At 40.6% G+C, this 15,837-nt stretch overlaps 1 protein-coding gene across 1 annotated transcript in view; it reads left to right on the top strand.

The window, feature by feature from the left end:
• PREX2 (phosphatidylinositol-3,4,5-trisphosphate dependent Rac exchange factor 2) overlaps positions 1-15,837 on the top strand; it is a 190,951-nt gene that overhangs the window by 93,897 nt on the left and 81,217 nt on the right. The window contains exons 16-22 of the mRNA XM_074146851.1: positions 351-493; positions 647-739; positions 2,271-2,419; positions 6,127-6,212; positions 8,468-8,604; positions 13,219-13,336; positions 14,205-14,389. Coding sequence (XP_074002952.1) covers positions 351-493; positions 647-739; positions 2,271-2,419; positions 6,127-6,212; positions 8,468-8,604; positions 13,219-13,336; positions 14,205-14,389 — 911 coding nt within the window. The remainder of the gene's footprint in view (positions 1-350; positions 494-646; positions 740-2,270; positions 2,420-6,126; positions 6,213-8,467; positions 8,605-13,218; positions 13,337-14,204; positions 14,390-15,837) is intronic.

Raw genomic sequence — 15,837 nt, 5'->3', positions numbered from 1 at the left:
TGGGCATCTGCAGAAGAACTTTTCAAAATCAGGGTTTTAAATCATTTTCAGGAAAAACCTTGTGTTTGAGATTTTCGCTAGAACCATTTCAGGCTGATGCGTATTCCTCAGCTTGGTGGAATCCAGATGTTGTAGTTGAAAAGGAGCTTAGTGATACCTCTCTGTAATGGATCCACATAAAAATTGTGTTTATGTTAAAATTTAAGATTTCCCTAGATTCACAAACGCAAATAGTTTGGTAGCATTGAATGTGTGTACGCACGCTCAGTATTTTATGTTTCATGGGAGACATGATATTGAAAAGTTCAAAAGAAAAGAAGGATTAATACGTGTGGTTTTGTATCATACAGTGTTAGAGAAAAGCGAATTTAAAGATGAACCGCTGCTGTTCCGTTTTTATGCGGATGAAGAAATGGAAGGGTCAAATATGAAGCACAGGCTCATGAAACACGATCTGAAGGTAGTGGAAAATGTCATAGCCAAGTCATTACTGGTGAGTGAAACCCAATGACTGTATGCTTTAATGAGTAAAAAACCTGGTTGTAGCAACAATAAATAAGCCCTGTGTATTTTTATTTAATAGTGATACACTTTAGCTCTTCTTAATGCCTTTCTGAACGCTATTTTGAACAATTTTATTTTTCAGATTAAATCTAATGAAGGCACCTATGGTTTTGGTTTAGAAGATAAAAACAAGGTGCCAATTATTAAAGTGGTGGAGAAAGGATCAAATGCTGAGGTATCAAGTATTATAAATCATCTTACCTGTTTTATTCACTTGATTACGGGTCTATGTTTCATACATCAGTTAGGAATATCTATAGTAGTAGAAGGTAACAATGACAACTTTCAAAGAAAGCTGTGGTTATCAACTTTTTTTTCCCCTTTTTTCCTTTGGTTTTGGGTTTTTTTTTCTTGTTTAAAATATTGCTCTGAGCATTATCAACACTCATTTTCTGCTCAGATAAGTGGTACTGTTGAGTGTTGATATAAAGTGTCATGATTTTATTTTTATACATTTTGTAATATTCCAGTGATGACATTAATCATGAGTGGAATAAACATTTTTGCTAGAGTATGAAATGAGTATAAAGCTAGTCTGAGAGTTGCACTTGATATATGTCATAATAAAGAATATATCAAGTTTTGGATAAAGTCTAGAATTTGAGAATCTGAATGAATAAATTACAGCCTATCTGTTTGTTAGTATTGCTTTAGATGCTTTTTCGGTAAATTCATATTCTACTGAACTGTGTGGGAGTGTCTGTACATGTAAAGATAAAGAATGACACTCTTCCATGAGTGAAAAAATTTAGACCTACATTTCAAACCTTTCTACACCTCGTGGTGGAATAGAAATTTAGGATAAAAATAGATGAATAATATAATATTAAATACAGCCACAGAGCTGTCTCCGGGGTGATTTGTAGCAGTCAGGTTCTGCCATGATCTCGGATGGTACTAAGGCTTGGCCCGTGCCCTGAGGGGCTCTGTGTGCTCCCACTGTCCAACTGGTTACGGTTCCTTTCTTCTTAGACCTGAGTTTAAAAGCTGTATGCAATTGGGCTTGCTGAACCTGTGTCTCAAAAGCCATGAAACGTTTAAGGATATTGTTTTGTTTTGGAACTTAATAGTCACGCACTAAAATATTAATCGGGTCTTTTCTTACGAAAAGAAGCTTTAGTTCCTTTGGAGGGTGGTGGGTGGAAATTAGATACTAGAAAGAAATTCTTCCCTGTGAGGGTGGTGAGACACTGGAACAGGTTGCCCAGAGAAGCTGTGGCTGCCCCATCCCTGGAGGGGTTCAAGGCCAGGCTGGATGGGGCTTTGAGCAACCTGGTCTGGTGGGAGGTGTCCCTGCCCATGGCAGGGGGGTTGGAACTGGATGATCTTTAAGGTCCCTTCCAACCCAAACCATTCTATGAAACTGGGTAACATCATAAAAAAATAGTCTGGCTCAATGAAGGCTGTTGTGTTAATTATTACAAATATTAACTGACGTAGTAATACTGTCATAAAAATCTTCATTAAGACTAGGTCTTGTATTTAGATTTGTTCAGAATGAGTGTTTACTGTACCCTTCACGTCAGTTTAATCAGTTTTAGAAGTGTATTGTGGTGTAAGTTTTTCGTGGTATGTGAAGGAGGCATAAAGAATGTAAAGGAAATGTGCATGTAATTATTCCTATCAGGGTTGCATGCCAGCAGAAGAAAACATAATGTTAGTGGTTATAAAAGGCAAACATACACACAAGTTTTATTGTTTTCTAGATGGCAGGCCTGGAAGTTGGGAAAAAAATCTTTGCCATTAACGGTGACCTGGTTTTTCTGCGCCCCTTCAGTGAGGTGGATTGCTTCCTGAGAGCGTGTTTAAACAGCAGAAAGCCCCTGCGGGTGCTTGTGAGCACCAAACCACGGGAGTAAGTTGTCCTTCCTTTGGGGGGAATTTTTACAGACTGCAACCGAAGTGAATTTTAAAAGACCGGTGGAACTTCAGAGAGCGCTGCCGTAAATTTATTTTAAATGCTGTATCTTATCTGACTTTGTAAAGTTCAAGCAGTTTGATCTGCTTTGATTTTTGTTTTATTACACTTGTCAGTCAGCAAAAGAAGAAAGACGAGTGCTTTAGATCATCAGCTCTGCCGCTTCCAACACATGCAGGAACCTCAAGTCTAAATGAAGTTTCCTTGACTATATGGGGCAGTGTTGATCACTTATCTCTCACTGTGTTTATTAAACAAGTTCCTCTGTCTGGGGGTTAGTTGCTGGTTTGGACTCCGTGATCTAATGGGGTCTCTTCAGTGTATGTGCTGGTTTGTGTAAACACCAAGAGCAAGCAAACGGCTCCCCATCTTTATATAAGAGAGGCATTTCTGTACATAGTTTTGACCATTCCTACCTGAATTTTTGTTAGGTAAACGAAATACAAAGTGAGGCCCAATGGCTGGGTTCAGAAAGTATGTAAACGAGCAGAGGTCTGTTAATAAAATCAATGCAGTTGTTGTTACCGGTTTGTACATACCAAAGGAAGAGGAGATTCAGAAACAGTGGCCAGGAGTGATTTTTGACCAAATTTTGCACGGCAAGGAAGGACCATCCTCTGTCACCAGACAGCACACACAGAGGGCCTTGGAAATGGCTCTGATTGAGTGGTAGATGGGAGGCGTATTTCTCCTGTTAATAAGCAAAGGTGTTTTGAGAAATACAATGGCATCCAGGAAGGGGAAAAGAGCAATTAAAGACATATGGCAGAAAGATGATCATCTCATCTGAGACTCCAAAAAACAAAACCAACAAAAAAAAATCCCTCAAACCAGTAGATGAAAGTGTTGTAGCAAGTGTAAAAGGCCTTTCTTTAATGTAGATCTTGGTTTAATTCCTGACACAACTTGCCAGTGAAAATGTGGGTGAATTTCAAGGCTGACAGAGATGATCCAATGAATGAGGAGTTCAGAGGAGTTTGAAGAATTTGGTTTCTCAGTGGTGCCTGCTTTTTGCCAGGAGCTGCTGCTGGCACATCTGTGTCAGCAGAAGAGATGGTTCTCTCCTAAATTCTTAGCCTAAACTGGCAGTGATGGTTTTTCATAGCTCATTAGCATGTTCCCAAAGCGGTTTCAGAATGAAACCGTGCAGATTGTATGACCCTTAGTTAATATATAAGTATACTAAATGATGCTATACTTACGAAAATATTTCAAATGAAAATTTACTAATATCAAGAATATTTTAATATTAAAAAAAAAATAGACTTCAGTGGGTTTTGGTTCTCACCTCTGCTGGTAATCATTGCCAAACGCTAAACATTATGTATGCCAGAAAAAAAAAAAGGGAAAGTACAAAAAATGATTCAACGATATTTTTCAAAACTATCTGTAAATCAAGTTTTTTACAGTATCAGTGTATTTTTAAAAAAATCACTTTTTAGCATCAATTTGAGTTTGTCTGCTTTTGCACTGGCAAATGGAGCTCATGGCAAAGATCCCTCGGATCATAATGGAGCTGCCTCTGGAAGTAGAGGCTGCAAAGTTAAATCAGCTGGCTGTTACGGATGACCTAAGTAGCTCTGATAAGAGCTAATGCAGCTGTGTTGCTTTTTCTGGAACCTGAGCTGATATCATGTAGATATGCTATCTTTCTTTGGGCTTCCTTTTAAGGAGTGTATGTGAATTTCGATTCTCTACAAGTTACATGAAACAGTAGTAGGCGATTCTGGCTTTACAAAACTCAGTACTTTTCATGGCTCCTCAGAAAAACGGCAACAAAATATTTTTTTCAATAAAACTCACTAAGTAGACACTTAGATGTTAACGAATTCGAAAGGAGGACCCTGGGAACTACCGACCTGTCAGCCTCACCTCTGTGCCTGGGAAGATCATGGAGCAGATCCTTCTGGACGCCATGCTTGGGCACATGGAGGACAGGGGGATGATTCAGGACAGCCAACATGGCTTTACTGCGGGCAAGTCCTGCCTGACTAACCTAGTGGCCTTCTATGATGAAGTGACTAGGTCAGTAGACAAGGGGCGACCTATGGATGTGATCTATCTGGACTTCTGTAAGGCCTTTGACACGGTTCCTCACAACATCCTGCTTGCCAAATTGGAGGGATACGGATTTGATGGGTGGACGGTTCGGTGGATAAGGAATTGGCTGAATGGTCGCACCCAGAGGGTGGTACTCAATGGCTTTAATTCCAGATGGAGAGCAGTGACTAGTGGTGTCCCTCAAGGGTCTGTGCTGGGACCAGTACTGTTTAACATTTTTATCAAAGACATAGACAGAGGGATTGAGAGCACCATCAGCAAGTTTGCAGATGACACCAAGCTGTGTGGTGTTGTCGATACACCGGAGGGACGGGATGTCATTCAGAGGGACCTGGACAGGCTGGAGAGGTGGGCCCAGTTGAACCTCATGAGGTTCAACAAAAGCAAGTGCAGGATTCTGCATCTGGGAAGAAACAATCCTCAGTATAAATACAGACTGGGGGATGAGGTATTAGAAAGCAGCCCTGCGGAAAGGGACTTGGGGGTGCTGATGGATGAGAAGCTGGACATGAGCAGGCAATGTGCTCTCGCAGCCCAGAAGGCCAATCACATCCTGGGCTGCATCAAAAGAAGTGTTGCCAGCAGATCCAGAGAGGTGATTCTGCCACTTTACTCTGCTCTGGTGAGACCTCACCTGGAGTACTGTGTGCAGGTCTGGAGCCCTCAATATAGAAAGGACATGGACCTGATGGAGCAGGTCCAGAGGAGGGCCACCAAAATGATCAGGGGGCTGGAGCACCTCTGCTATGAGGACAGGCTGAGGGAGCTGGGGTTGTTCAGCCTGGAGAAAAGGAGGCTCCGGGGAGACCTCATAGTGGCCTTCCAGTACCTGAGGGGGGCCTACAGGAAGGCTGGGGAGGGTCTGTTTACAAAGGCCTGCAGTGACGGGACGAGGGGCAATGGTTTTAAGTTGGAGAAGGGGAGATTTAGATTGGATATTAGGAAAAAGTTCTTTACCATGAGGGTGGTGGAGCACTGGAACAGGTTGCCCAGGGAGGTGGTTGAGGCCCCTTCCCTTGAGATATTCAAGGTGAAGCTCAACGAGGCCCTGGGCAACCTGGTCTAGTTGGGGGTGTCCCTGCTGACTGCAGGGGAGGTCGGACTAGATGACCTTTGGAGGTCCCTTCCGGCCTGGACCAATCTATGAATCTATGAATTGTCATACAGATCTAGTCTCTGCAGTCTTCTGCAGCTCATGATTGGTGGTCCCCGGGTTCTTGGCTGAGACACTACTTGCCTTCCCAGGGCTCTCAGTGTTGCTGTGCTGTGGCACCTTAAACAAATCACAGCCCCTTTGAGAGGAATTTTAAAGCTGTTGGCGATGCTTTGGTCGTGGTCGTAAGTGGGGTCTTGAATTTCCCTGCGAAATGGTATTGCCTTCCTCTGATTGGCTTTGGTATCTCAGCTTGCTCTTATTTCTGAGTCAGTGGTGCAAAGTATCTGGAATATGAATGGTGCTGAGTCTGAAACTGTCAATTGAGTCTTACACCCTTGTAACCTACTTATTGGTGTTCACTTTTTTTCTTGAATAACAAAATGCTACCTTTTGCTACGTTCATATTGAATCTCTGTGCTTGTATCAGGACAGTGAAGATTCCTGACTCTGCAGATGGACTTGGATTCCAAATCCGGGGCTTTGGCCCATCAGTTGTCCATGCTGTTGGGAGAGGTAAGCTGTAAGAGCTGTCAATGGCAGTGGTAAATATACATTTAATATCTAAATGGTGTGGCTGAGATACATCAAAATTGGGCCCAGTGATTCATCTTAGATTTGTGTTTTCCTCCAAAGTAACAAACAATATTAAATAAAACCAAATAAGATTATTTTGTGTTCTTATACTTTGTAAGCTTTAAATTTTCTGGCTTTTGTTTTGGTGGGGGCGTATGTATTTCTACGAATGTAGGAAAGTTAACTTAAGGCCATCCATTCTTTACAGACTAAGGAAAAACTGATGGGTGCAAAATCACCTTCTGCAGCGAATGGGTACTGGGAACCACTCAGTCCCTGAGCTATAATTTGTGAGGTGGCCATGAGGTTCTGCAATGTTCCGAAAACAGAATTTTTTACAGAAAATGCACTTCTCACAAATCTTTTTGAGGGTGCTAGTGCCCTAGTCTGTCTTAGTATTTGCAGATGTTTCCTCTAAATACTGGTTAGTCCATTTTGTGATGTGGTTGTCAAATGCTTGCCATCCCTAGCTCAAAATGTTCTTGACTGGTGCACTGGCCATAAAAGAAGTCGAAGCAGTTGAAAGTTGCTGTCGCACGTTGTTAACGGTAGAGCCGAGTAACGCGGTATTTTCAGCTATAGCGGGGCAGTTGTGTCCTTTTCCCCTCCCCCCTCCCTTTGTAATTGAGGAATTTTAGGTGAATTGATCTGCAAAGCAGCCAGATTTGAACAGAGCTCGATGACTGTTTTTTTTTCTAGGCTGCGGTGCCAGAAATTAGATTTTCAAGAGAAAGTCTAATAAACTAAAGATTGTTGAGCTGATGTGATAATTATTTCTGCACCTGGATCTCAATTCAACTGCCTATCCTTATTCATTAAGCACATACTTTATCCCAATTAGCCTCAACAGTGTGTAAGTGCTTGCTTGTGTGGTTTGCTAAACCTGAAAGATTTTCAGCATATGCTTAAATACTTCGCTGAATTGGGACCTTGGGTTTTTTGAAGAGAGATTGGGGTTTTTTTGAGAGGTATTTAAGAAAGCCTGTTTAAATGTTTATTTTTAAGTCCCTTTTTTATTTTTATAATTGCAATAGCTGATACTGGTGTCATTTCCAAAGACTTTCTTGGAAATTAGATTTAAAATGCAGATATCGTCTAACCGGATAATACCTAAAATGAGGGAAATCCAGGGATATTCTTTATGTTATTTCCTAGTCAAATATGCTCAACTGACAAGGTGTGACACAGCTTTTGTATTTGTCAGCCCCGCAGATTCGGTCTGGCCTTCTCTTTCATAGCAGCCACCTTTTGCCCCTCTGCCTCACACTCTCTAGGCAATAGATTTTTTAAATTTTCTGGCACCTGGGTGGCAGTATGGAGAGAGACATAAGGAGACGAGCGTTCAGGTGGCTGAAACGAAGGTCATACTCCAGCAGGCTGTCTGTCTTTCAAGAGTGGGCTTGAGTCACGCTGGAAAGACCTGGAGACAGCTGCTATTTTTGTAGTCCCTCTGCAATGGGTAGAAGATTTTCACATGGTGGTTATTCCACTGTGAAAATAAATCACTTAACCATATATTTTATGTTGCTCAAAGAGGATGTTTTGTTTCGTGGTTGGTTTTTTTCCTCCCAAAATAACTAAATTTGAGATAACCCACTTGATTATCTTTGAGTATTTTGATTCAAGCTGTAAGGCACTCTGTTATAACTGAGTTGGTAAAAAGATTAAAATAAGAGCAAGTTCCTTGGAAATGTTTTTGGATTTGAATATTTTTCTTAATGTTTAAGAAGAAACTCTAGTATGCTCTGATACTTCTTTAGGAATTGTCAGAGAGCTTCTGTTTTGTAGGTAAATTACCTGAAGCAGTCAGGAAGCTCATAAGCTTGGGGCATATAAAAGAATTCAGAATAAAAGTGGTCTAAGTTATAATCAGTGAGTTTCAAGCTAGAGCCTTTTTATCCTTTTAAAATGCCTTTTCTTTAGGAGAATTTTTCCACATATTCATCTTACTAATCAACACTTGTTTTACAAAATAGCCCTTAGAAAATAGTCTGGTCTCTTTTCATGGAATCATCTGCTGGGGAACTCCATTTCCTTGGAGTCCAGCTGACTGCAGAAGCACCCTGTGGTCAGGGGATGTAAGAATCGGTGAGAGCGGATTCTGATTAAAAAATGAGGGTTTTGGACTGTAAGCTTTAAAGGAGATATTTAGGGAAAAGAAGTCTGTTAACTATGTTGGGTTATTTTTTTTATAGGAACAGTGGCAGCTGCGGCAGGTCTCCACCCTGGCCAGTGCATAATCAAAGTGAATGGAATTAATGTCAGCAAAGAGACTCATGCGAGCGTTATTGCTCATGTCACGGCGTGCAGGAAGTACAGGCGGCCAATGCAGGTATGTCTCACTGGGTACCCTTGCAGATTTTCTTCTAAATTTATTTTTGGCCATAGTAACCAGTGTGGTGTGTTTCTCTGTCCACGTATCTTGTTGTGTAAGTGTGATGAGGGGAAAAGGAGTGGTGAATAAAAGTGAAGGGAAGCCAGATGAATTATAAAAACTCCAGATTGCTCAATATATTGCTGATGTTCAAGGTCTGTTTAATTTCTGCCCTGAGATAAATCTAAGCTTGTAGCTTTTTTTCTTTTTTAGATGGAATTTTTAAAGTATTATTTCAAGTGTTTCTGCAGTTCTATGCAGAAAGCGTTAGGGAGTATATTCTCATCATGATGGAGGGGGATTTACACAGCTCGCTACCTGCTCAGCAGCAGCAGAAGGCAATGCGAAAAGCTCATCTTCTTCCAGAATTTTGTATACTTCAGCACATAGAGAGCAGAGCGCACATATTCCATCTATAAAACTCTCTGTGTTCCCATTGCATTCTAATCTTGGACATTCAGGACACAAAATTTCACTTTTTTAAATAAAAGCATGCAATTTTTGTTATCTTTTTTATGTTAGTTTAGGAGAAAATCTTAAGGCTTCCAAACCACATATTTATGGAAGAAAACACAAACCAGCTGGATTCTATGACGTAATTTTTCCAAGACCCTTCAATTTTTTCATAAACTGTGAATCACCGTAATTAATTAACTTCACAAACTCTTCCAGTGCATGTTAATTGAGAAGAAAAATCCAATTAAAATCAAGAGTGAAATCCTTCTCCTACACCTATTGCATAGATATGAGATAAGGGGATGAGGTTTAATAAGGCCAAGTGCCGGGTCCTGCATTTCAGTCACAACAACCCCAGGCAGCGCTACAGGCTTGGAGAAGAGTGGCTGGAAAGCTGCCCAGCAGAAAAGGACCTGGGGGTGTTGGTGGACAGCTGGCTTAACATGAGCCAGCAGTGTGCCCAGGTGGCCAAGAAGGCCAACGGCATCCTGGCCTGTATCAGGAACAGCATGGCCAGCAGGAGTAGGGCAGTGATGGTGCCTCTGTACTGGGCCCTGGTGAGGCCTCCCCTCGAGTGCTGTGTTCAGTTCTGGGCCCCTCACTACAGGAAGGACATTGAGCTGCTGGAGCGTGTCCAGAGGAGAGCCACCAAGCTGGTGAGGGGTCTAGAGAACAAGTCCTATGAGGAGAGGCTGAGGGAAGTGGGCATGTTTAGTTTGGAGAAGAGGAGGCTGAGGGGGGACCTCATTGCCCTCTACAACTCCCTGAAAGGAGATTGTAGAGAGGTGGGTGTTGGCCTCTTCTCCCAAGGGAATAATGACAGGACCAGAGGAAATGGTCTGAAGTTGGGGCAGGGGAGGTTTAGATTAGATATCAGGAAGAATTACTTGACTGAGAGAGTGGTCAGGCACTGGCACAGCCTGCCCAGGGAGGTGGTGGAGTCGCCATCCCTGGAGGTATTTAAGGAACATGTAGCCATGGCATTTCAGGGCATGCTCTAGTGCCCGAGATTGTTGGTTTGTGTCTGTTTGTGGGTGGGTGTCATGTGTGGTTGTGGGTGTTTGTTTTGTTTTGGTGTTTGGTGTTGGGTTTTTTTGTTTCGGGTTTTTTTTTTTGTTTGTTTGTTTTTTGTTGGTTGGACTCGATGATCTCAAAGGTCCCTTCCAACCAAGAAGATTCTGTGATTCTGTGATTCTGTAAGAATTCTAAGTAAGAGTTAGTTAGAACTGTGTCATGCAAATACAGTCTTTATGAAAATGTTTGTCTGGATGTTTGTGTTTAAACTGTAGTGCAGAATTGAAGCTAAAAGCATATCAAGATCAAGTTCACCTGTTCTTGAAGGACGATGCGCTCTAGTAAAGCGAAGGTGCTTTTTGCACTGGTAGCAAAACTGGGTAGAATAAAATATAGTTTTGATTCTTTGCAGCAGGTGCATTCTCTCTGTGTGTAAGTGCAGAGTTCCTGTAGAGATTAGAGACACCCAAAGAGGATTGATTAATGTTGGCTGGCATGAATGCCTTGACATGCAAAATGACTCTGTTTCTCAAGCCATTTGTGTAATATGTTGGAGTACATAACTGGTTTTCCTATACAGAGTATTTATTTCAATATTAAAAAATAGCTGATCATAATTCAGCAAATCAGAAATAACTAAAATCTCCCAGACTGACGAGAAAAGCTTCATTAAGGATGTAGTGCTATCAAATGCTATGGGAGACCTGTCTAGACTGAAGTAAATGGCAGTATTCCCACTGCTGTCAAGACAACTAAAATTTAATTTGCTATTCAGAAATGTGGGTTTTTAATTATTTGGAAGATGACTATGGATTTCTCCTATTTTGTAAGTACAGTGTATTAGCCTATCATTTAATTAACATGAATATTGCAATCTCTCCTATGGTTGTCAATTACATAATTGCAAGGGGATCTTTTTCTATCTCCTGTGTATTCCACTTCTCAGGGTGAGGAGTCTTCCTGCTTGCCTGCAGCGTGATTTGCTGCATGCCTGCAGCATTTCAGATTCTTTCAGTTTGAATAACTGTGTAAACTACTGTTTATATTCTTTCTGTCTTGTCTGGATAAAGAACATTAAAAGCAGATTTTACTTCTTGCGATTACAGTTTCTTTGCAGTGATACTTAGGGCTACAAAAAAGATGATTAGAAGCCTGGAGCATCTCTCTGATGAGGAAAGGCTGAGGGACTTGGGTCTTTTCAGTCTGGAGAAGAGAAGGCTGAGGGGGCATCTGATCAATGCCTATAAATACACAAAGGATGGGTGTCAAGAGGATGGGGCCGGTCTTTTTTCAGTGGTGCCCAGTGACAGGACAAGAGGAAATGGGCACAAACTTGAACAGGGGAAGTTCCACCTAAACATGAGGAGGAACTTCTTTGCTGTGAGGGTGGCAGAGCCCTGGAAGAGGCTGCCCAGAGAGGTGGTGGAGTCTCCTTCTCTGGGGACATTCTAAACCCGCCTGGACATGTTCCTGTGCAACCTGCTCTGGGTGACCCTGCCCTGGCAGGGGGTTGGACTTGATGATCTCCAGAGATCCCTTCCAACCCCATATCATTCACTGATTCTGTAATCATGATCTGACAGATTTATGCTGTAATGCTTTTGGACAACATTGCTCTGAGTTACATAGCGCTGTATCTTGTGTTAACTTTTGAAAGAGGGACTTCCATTATAAGTAGTTCTTCTATTAGGCCATATTAAGTTCAAATAAGGAAGGAACCCTTTGACATAATGTGAATCCCCTATTAGAGATTGGCACGGCAGTCTTAATGCTGCCAAGCAAACCTGGAAGGCTCCATAACTAAGCAGCAAGCTTTCAGGTCTACCTGCAAAGCAGCACGGGTTTCAGAAATGTTTCTGTCGATCAGCTTGTGCACGGGTGTCTTCCAACAGTCGAGAGAAAGCCCTGAAATTTAAGCTTCCTTATTAAAATCTTTCAGTGCCACTGAGTGTAAATTAAGGCTTGGGTGAATCTGGGAAGTCTAGAGAGAAATAGTACCTTAATCATACGAAAGCTTAGTTATTGATGATTAATGGGTTAAAGATAGTGGCTGAATGTTGTATAGTAGCAAAGCATAATATAATGTGCTTGGCATTTTGTGTGAAAATCACAACATTCAGATTAAACTTTTGCTGTCCTTGCTTAACTTTGAATTCTTTCCACAAAGTTCTTTTTAAAGTCTATGAGTTCAGATTAGTCATAATTGTGTCATTTATTCGCTGTAGCTGTTGGAGAGGGAATGATTAACTGACTGTCAGGCTTCTTCTGAAGTGTAAGGGGAAGAGAAGAGCAATCTGGAGATGCCGTACTTGATAGGCCCTTCCACAGGGATGTGATGGGCATGTGGCTGAGCACGTGAGGGGGGAGAACAAGTTGTAAGGGGTACACATGGCTTCTCCATAGGTTGTGTGACCAAGCCACTGTTCCTCTGCCCATGTGTCACTCAGTCACATAAGATGCTGGACTTTTGGGGCTGGTGATTCTGTTCTTTTTGGGGGTTTTGCTAATGTGGAGGAAAAATAAAGGACATCTAGTAAAATTACTGTAGTCAAGGCAAATGTAAGTAATGAAGGAGGCAAATGTAAGTAATGAAGGCTGTAGTGTATATTCTTCTTGCCAGTGACACATGGGTGATAGATTAACTGGATGTTCAGTATCTTTGGTTGCCATTCTGTAATATTTGTGGACGCACAGGAGATTTAGCAAGGCGAAAATCAGTTCTCTATTTTTTTCATGTTTTCTTGTCTCAAATATTTTTCAATCTGCAGTTTGATTTTGAAATGTCTTAAATTATTTTTGGCAGAGACATGAAACTGATGGATGTCACGCTGTCACAGATTCCATACTGTCTCATCACAGTATACTCTGAAATAAAAAATAAGTTGACAAAATGCTTCAGATGGTTTTAGGCAAAGCCAAAATTCTCTGTAATTTTCATAATACTATTTTTAATTTGGAGCTCAGAAGGCACTAAAGCTGATAATAATCAGGGAATTAAAGGAATTATGTTTGAGAGCATGTTTGAGAGCAGTGAAATAAGTTGCTATCAATTGTACTTGCAAAGCTTTTCCTAGCTGTCTTTTTTTTGTTGTTGTTTTTTAGCAAGATTCTATACAGTGGGTTTACAACAGCATTGAAAGTGCACAGGAAGATCTTCAGAAAACAAACACCAAGCCCTCTGGAGATGATGGAGGAGATGCCTTTGACTGCAAAGTGGAAGGTATGTGATGCTTGTTTTGGTAATGTTGTTGCTCAGAACGTTAGTGTAGTAGCAAGGAAAATATAGGCAGTGGTTTTGTTTTCAGAGGGGGAACTGCAAGCAGACCATAAGATGTGTTTTATATAAGGATTTGCTTTTTTATGTATTCTAAAGATGTAAATTTAACATGCTGTTTTCTGAAAATTATTGTATTTCCCATTTCAAGAAAAAGCTTCTGCGAACACTTTAGGGAAAATCTGTTCAATTTTCTTTCATAGGATACATAATCCTACGAATTACCTGTTTTTCACCACTAGTAATCATTTAAGGCTAAATTAGGTGTATTAGTCACTACTGCAGAAGAAATAACAAATCAGCTATCCTTCAGATTATTTGCAGGCAATTAACATTTAGATAAAGCTGGATTCATATGCATCATGGTAATTAAAGAGATGGTTAACATGTAAACTGTATTTATGTTCTCTGGGCAAATGCTGATATTGTGGTTTCATTTCTGAATGTTGACGCTTTTCATGGTCATTTTCTTCTAGTTTATTTAGAAGTTCTCAGTTTTCCTTTTTTTTTGTTGCTTTTTTATGTGTCTGGATTATAAATGAAATTGAATTAGTCCCTTTCAATAACTGTTTGTAAAGGGAGACTATTGTGACTTGTCTGTTCATCCTTCTGTAGCAATCTAGTATTCTAGCATTCATAAACCTACTGGTGTTCTGATTTTTAAACCATTCAGCTGGTAGCTGGGATTTCGATGAACGTTCTTAAGTAGCATGATCAGATCATACTTGTTTTTTAGAACGTTTGGCTAGGTTCTTTCAATTTTGTTTGATGGCCAACTCTCCTCAATCGAATTGTGTCATTGTCTATGTTCTAGAGGTAATTGACAAGTTTAACACTATGGCAATAATCGACGGGAAGAAAGATCACGTGAGTCTGACTGTAGACAATGTTCATTTGGAGTACGGAGTGGTTTACGAATACGACAGCACAGCTGGAATAAAGTGCCATGTGTTAGAAAAAATGATTGAACCAAAGGGATTTTTCAGCTTGACTGCAAAGGTATGAAGCAATTTTTGTATGTATTAATACTTACTGTGCCTAATACCAATGGAGCAATCTTCTGTTGATTCTTAGGTTTATATGTATTTTGTTTAATATCTTGTAATTGGTCACCTTTATCCCTCTGACATTTTGGAGGATGATTGTGTACTCAGGAAGCAAACTAAGTTATGGTGCAGTTAGAAATTGAGCCTCTTAAGTCAACAAATGTTAAAAGACTTGAAAGTCTTCCATCCCTCCTGCCCCTCTACCTTTTTTTTCTTAATTATCAAATAAATCTTCAAAGAAAGTTGAAGACTTGCTGAAATGTCAAAACTTGGTGAAGGTAGGCTGTAGTTTCGTAGTGTTGTTTAATCTCATCAGAATCGCATATGTTACTTTTAAATTTTGTTTCAGTAAGAGTAACAGGAGTAGCACAGCATCTGTCTTCTCCGTGTCTTAAAGTAAAATAACACAGGCCACGCATTGGCAAAATCACAGAGGAAGAAAAAAACCAAGGGCAACTTTTGAGTTTGCTTTGGTGTTTATTCTTTGTGAGTCTTTGCAAATGATAAACCCTGTGATTGCTATGAATGGGATGTGAAATTTTTTTAGTGTTGTCTGGGTCAGATTGACAAATAATGGAGTAATACAGCTCTTTTACCAAGTTTTCTTTGGTCTTTTCACACACATATGCATACTAACAAAGTACACTTAATAAAAATATGAAAGCCAAAACTGTTGGGTAGTGTATTGAAATTTGAAAATTTCTTTTGAAAGAAATTGGAAGTGTAAGCTAAAGTACTGATCTTTATTGAAATGGCTGAGACGTGGGCATGTGTTTCTGTTCCCTAACTTGACGTTGGGGCAGATCGTGTTGACAGGGGAGTAACTTCGTGCACCACCATCAGGAGATTTCATAGAGCTGGTCTAGTCAATGCTTCAGGTCACTGGCCTGAAGGACGTTAATTTTTGCTCTAATTAACATTTCATATAAAATATTTAAGGTATTATTTCCTATCTGCTTAAGAAATATTTTTCCATTGTTTTATATGGGGTAGTTCAGTAAAGGAGTACTTCCAGCACACTGATTCTAGCCTTCAATAATGCAGTATCGTCACCGTTAGTGTTTAGACTGGCTAATTAAATATTTAGAGATGAATAAAAGACAGTATGGAGATGTAATGTAGCTATGTTAGAATAATATAAAGTTCATTTCAAGTGATACTGGTCTAAAAAGAGGTGATTATCCCACTTTGTATAGTGTTGGTGCATCCTTTCCTTGAGTACTGCGAGCGGTTCTGGGCCCCACAGTTCAAGAAGGATGTGAAAGTCCTTGAATGTGTCCAGAGGAGGGCAACAAAGCTGGTGAGAGGGCTGGAAGGAATGTCCTGAGAGGAGTGGCTGAGGACTTTGGGCTTGTCTTGTTTGGACAGAAGGAGGCTGAGGGGTGACCTCATGGCTCTCTA

Source organism: Numenius arquata, chromosome 4 (genome assembly GCF_964106895.1).
Source record: "Numenius arquata chromosome 4, bNumArq3.hap1.1, whole genome shotgun sequence".
NCBI lineage: Eukaryota > Metazoa > Chordata > Aves > Charadriiformes > Scolopacidae > Numenius > Numenius arquata.
The sequence above is the reverse complement of the archived record's forward strand: the minus strand, read 5'-3'. Positions and strand labels throughout refer to the sequence as shown.